Raw genomic sequence first — 5,744 nt, forward strand, 5'->3', positions numbered from 1 at the left:
AACCACCCAAAAATTGTTTACTATCTTTGATCCAAGTATAACTTGGATGGATTATTATGGAATTCTGCAATATGACAGAGCTCGGGGGAGAATTTTTTATTGTAATGTATTGTGAAGATGTAGCTTCCCCTTTCAAACATTGGAGCCAATGGATGGATATGATGATGTATTCATTTGTTCCAAGGAAAGACGATCTTGGTAAAGTAAGCCCACATTGGACTTTATATTTTCTTCATAAATATATGGAAGAAGGCAGTTTGAGATATGATATCTTTGGATATGATATTATTTATCAAGGTACCATTGTATTGATCACCCCTGACAACTATCTGACAGGCCACCACTTCTACATCATCATCGATTATTTTGGAGAAATTAGTATTCTACCAGCCAATTGTGATCCTTTTATGTCATCTTCATCCTTTTCAGCTTGATTTGGACATGAGCCACCTTGGCTCGCTCAAATCATACCTGGAATAAATCTTGATCCTCATCATGAAGTAACCATTGATTCTGATAAAAGTCCGAAAGGACATGATTGGTAGACTCTCATTTCATATTTCTCGGCTTTCGAGGGGTTCACCCATGAAGAATCTCCACTATATTTACTTTTCTATAATATGCTTTACTTTCTTTCATGGGTTCCTCCTCAGGAATCTCAATTGTATTTACCTTTTCGTAATCTGCTTTACTTGCTTTCGTGGGTTCCTCCTCAGGAATCTCCATTGTGTAAAATTTTCTATAGTCCACTTTAAGTCTTATCTATAGAAGGACCTTATGAAAGTCATATCTTTAAGGAAAATCCTGGATGATTTGTTTTAGATATGATTCGAAATGAGCATGTCTTTAAGGACATACCTGGATTATTTCTTTTGGGGTTGATTTGAAATGAAGAATCTAGAGAAACGAGACTTCCCTAAAAATTCCTATATAAAGGAAGGAAGGGCTCAGTATTAATTACTTGTAAATTGATCAGAGTATTTCCATAATAGAAAGAGATTTATGTGTTTTCAATTTTGAGTATTTCTTGTGAGGTTTTTTATGATTGTACTTCGGTGGCCCGTGGGGGTGTGGCCCTTGGCGGCGGAGGTGCAAGTAGCTCCACCGCCCAGGGCCACGTCCCCATGAGCCGCAACCCCATGGGCCACCAAGCGGCCGAAGTTCCACACAGCTCCACTACCCATGGTCGCATCCCCACGGGCTGCTGGGCGATCGAGATCTGATTCTCAGAATCGGATGTCGGTCGCCTGACAGCCAGTGGGGGCGTAATTTTTTTTTTTGACTTGAATATATATATATAATGGTTATTTTGCTTTTTTTAATTTTAGTATTTTTTTGTTTTTTTTTAATGTTTTTAATCAATTTTAATAGTTTTTCATTTTTTGTGTTAATTTTTTTAGTTTTTAAAATTTTCTATTTTTTATTTACTTATTTTTACAATTTTTTTATCGTATATATATATTTTTTTACATTTTTTACGTTTGCTTTTAAAATATGTTTTTCTTATTATCTCTCTCTCTCTCTCTCTCTCTCTCTCTCTCTATATATATATATATATATATATATATATATTAGTTTTTTTATTCTTATCTTTTATATGTTAATTTTGTTTTTTTTTTTTTTTTTTACATTTTTATGATTGATTTTTTGTTTTGTTTTGTTTCTTATTTTTATGTTTCATTTTTTTTGTTTCCTATATATATATATATATATATATATATAATGTTTTGTTTTTAATATATATTTTTATTTACGTTTTGTTAATTTATTTTTAACTTTTTTTGTTTTTTTCCATTGTTTTTAATTTTAATTTTATGTTTTCATTATTCTTTTGAAATTTTAATGTTTTTCAGAGTCATGATATAATCTTTTACGCCATTATTTCAAAGTGTTGAAAATTTATTCCCAAAAAAAAAGGACCTTTTTCATCAACACATGTTGAAAATTTACCCTAGAAAAAATGTGTTATTCACTCTTTTCGTTTTCAGTGTGTTTTTTGCACAATTTTTGCACAAAAAATTGGTTTTCACTACCATTTTTAAAATATGTTGAAAATTGATAGTTTCATGAGGGGGCGATGACCTACGGCCGCTGCAACCAAACCTACGGTTTCTATAAATCCTGCAACGGCAGGCCTGTCAAGCTCAGTACAGTCGGTAAAATCAGGCGGATTGGTGGTCAAGGCTACGCGGCCATAAGGAAAAAGGCAACATGCAACTTCCTCAGGGGGAGGGCCAGGAGCCTCCCCCCAATACGGACAATCGAACACAGCACACGGAAGATAGGGAAAATGAAAATGAACCGAGCGGCGGTACTATGGAACACAGTAAGCAGAAGGGCAAGGACATAGATACAGAAGAAAGAAACAGGGCAAGTTCTTCAACTTGCAAGCCAGTAGCTACACACAGACCAAGGGTGGAGTTCCCAAGTCACCGTATCAATGCTAGGATACAGTATATGAGAGATCACGCGCTGATCGATAAATTCATAGGAATATGGCCGACGAAGAAAGCGCTGAGAAGTTGGATAAGTGCTAAATGGCATCCAAAGGGGCACATCTCTCTGCATCTAGGAGCAAAGGGGTTCTTTACAGCAGTTTTTAACTGCCTGGAAGATCGCAACAGGATTTTGGATGGGGGTCCTTACTTTTTCAACTCTGCAGGATTATATCTCAAAGCGTGGGTCGAAAGATTCAACCCAGACAAGGAGGACCTGAGCTATGCGCCAGTGTGGATAAGGCTTTATTCACTGCCGTGGGAATACTGGGAAGAAAAATCTCTACAAGAGATTGGGAACGCACTTGGCGAGTTTGTAAAGATTGCAGAAGAAACAAAATCATGCAGATACACGTCCTATGCTCGGATCTGTGTCTATATGGATCTCAAGCAAGCGCTGCCAGACACGGTAAGTTTCTTTCATGAAGATTCTGAATGGATTCAAGTTATAGATTATGAGCATGTACCATTTAGATGCAGGAAATGCCATGATATAGGGCATCTCTACAGAGATTGTCCACTAAATAAGAAACCCTCCTCCCAAGATAGTTCAGATAATCAAACAACAGATGGCTTCACTAGGGTAACAAATCGAAGGAGAGGGAACAAGAGAGCAACAGGCAATCCCAAGGCAAATCCAGTCAACAAGACAATGCCCACAACGAGCAATAGTTTCGAAGCACTGGCCAAGAATGATGAGCAAGATCTGGAGAAGGACAGGCAGAAGGACAAAGAAGCCGATCAAGAACAACCAGGAGAAACTTCAGGGCAAATAGGAAAGAAGACTCAGAAGCAATCAAACCTGCAATCTCAATCTAAATCCACTCCATGGCAATCACAAGGAATGGAAGTTGAATATACGGAGCCAAATGAAAAATCATCAAACGAACGAGCGGATATCTCTCAAGAACCTCAAATCATGGAAGAAGATCCGGAGCCTTTAGATATAGGGGAGATGGACATACTAGGCTTGGAACAAGCATGCAAAACAGGGAATTTTGAGAAAATACCAGATCGGCAAGTGGATAATCTAGTAGAAGTCTTGAACAGAGCACAGAAGAAATACTCTCTAGGAGTCCAAATAGGAAGTCCATGGGATGGAAAATTTATCACCAAGGACAATAAGAAGAGAGGCAGAAAAACGACACTTGAGAGAACCATCAAGATAGGAGAGATATTAGTGGAGTCAGGGAGGTATGCCAAACTGACCAAGTATTTCAATGCAAACCCCCATCCTTCTCAATGAAGTTGATATCATGGAATATCAGAGGGCTTAATGGCCCAAGGAAAGGCAGATTATTAAAAAATATGCTTATGCAAGAAAAACCAAGTATACTCTTTCTGCAGGAGACGAAATGCAGTTCAACAATTTTGGAAAAAATAGCAGCGAAAGCCTGGCCAGGAGGACTAGTTACAGCTGTTGATGCTCAGGGAGCTTCGGGAGGACTTGCAATCCTTTGGGATGCGCGAGCCATCCAACTAAACAATATACAAGCTAATAAAAGTTTCATTCAGGCAACCTTTCACCTCTCAGGTACTAATACCTATGGACTGATAACTAATGTATATTTTCCTCAGGATACTGCTCAAAAAGCTCAAATCCTGAATACATTGTCAGAACTCAACTCAGACAGACCATACCCACTTTGGATCTCTGGAGGTGATTACAACATGACAGCAAACATGGAAGAAAAACAAGGGGGTAGAAGCAGAGCAAATAGTGATGGCAATCTACTAAAAAACTTTATTCACAACAACTGGTTGGTGGATGTTCCCACAAGCAATGGCCTCTTCACTTGGAGTAATAAAAGAGAAGGATCGCAGCAGATTGCTTCGCGTCTTGATAGGTTCCTCATCTCAGATAATGCAACTCACTTAGGAGGGGAATTTACAGCATCTATACTTCCTATCTCAGGATCAGATCATTGGCCTATCGAACTGCAATGGAACAGGCCTGGCAACAATCTCAAACGTCCCTTTCGATTTGAAGAATTCTGGCTAACCCACCCGGACTTTGAGGAACTAGTTAGATCAACCTGGCTCAACTTCAATCCTACTGAAGGCACTAGAATGTCCAGGTTTCAGCAAAAACTCAAGCATCTTAAAGGAGTAATCAAACGATGGAATCATAATACTTTTGGCAACATATTTAAAGCTCAAGCCACTCTCAACTTAGAAATGAAGAAAATCCAGCAAACTATCATCACTGAAGGGCGCACGGAGGAATTAACCAAGCAGGAGCAAGTCATAGAATCTAGAATTTTAGAAAGGGCTAAACAGGAGGAAACATTATGGAGACAGAAATCAAGGATCAGATGGTTAAAAAATGGAGAAAAGAACACTAAATTTTTCCATAAAACTACGGTGCAACGCAGAATGATCAATTACATTACTCACATTAAAAATGAACAGGGGGATAAAATTGAAACTCATGAAGGCATTGAAGAGGAATTTCTCAGTTACTTCAAGAAAGCACATCAGGAACCCAATATAAATAGAATGCCGGCTATCAATAAGCTTCTAAAGAACATACCAAGGATAATAACAGAGGAACATAACAGTCTTCTCATTAAGCCTATCAACCTACAGGAAGTTGAAGAAGCAGTACAACACCTGAAGGAAGGGAAAGCGCCGGGTCCGGATGGTTTCACGTCAAATTTTTTTCATAAGTTCTGGGACTTAATAAAGGATGAGGTTGGCAAGTAGTGGAGGAATCCCGGGCACTCAGATGGATGTATCCAGGGTTAAATGCCACCTTCATAGCCTTAATTCCAAAGGGGGAAGATTCCAATACTCCAGACAAATACAGACCAATTGCCCTGTGTAATATCATCTATAAAATTACTTCAAAAGTAATAGCAACAAGACTAAAGCCGCTGCTCCCTCTTATTATCTCGCCCGAGCAATCGGGTTATGTAGAAGGACGACAAATAATGGACGGGATTATTCTAACTCATGAGATAATCCACTCCTTAAAGCAAACCAAGAAGCCAGGTATGCTGCTTAAGCTAGATCTATCCAAAGCTTTTGATAGTCTCAGTTGGGTCTATATTCAAAAAATTCTTATTGCCTTTGGTTTTGCACATTCATGGGTCAGATGGATTTTTAACCTTTTATCTTCAGCTTTTTTCTCTGTTTTAATCAATGGTATTCCCTCGGCTACGTACCGTCCCTCCAGAGGTATAAGGCAAGGAGACCCCTTGTCTCCCTTTCTTTTTGTAATTATGGCAGAAGGATTGGGTAGAAGCA

General features: G+C 38.5%; 1 protein-coding gene across 1 annotated transcript; it reads left to right on the plus strand.

Moving 5' to 3' along the window:
- The first annotated feature begins 2,211 nt into the window (after positions 1-2,211).
- Positions 2,212-5,201, plus strand: LOC149170482 (uncharacterized). Its single transcript, XM_089425602.1, has 2 exons — positions 2,212-3,528; positions 3,843-5,201. Exons 1-2 carry the CDS (start codon positions 2,212-2,214, stop codon positions 5,199-5,201), a joined length of 2,676 nt encoding a protein of 891 aa, XP_089281728.1.
- Positions 5,202-5,744: the final 543 nt, after the last annotated feature.

Source organism: Pinus tabuliformis, chromosome 4_2 (assembly GCF_031772625.1).
Source record: "Pinus tabuliformis cultivar Carrire ecotype Pingquan chromosome 4_2, CPIR1, whole genome shotgun sequence".
Lineage (NCBI taxonomy): Eukaryota > Viridiplantae > Streptophyta > Pinopsida > Pinales > Pinaceae > Pinus > Pinus tabuliformis.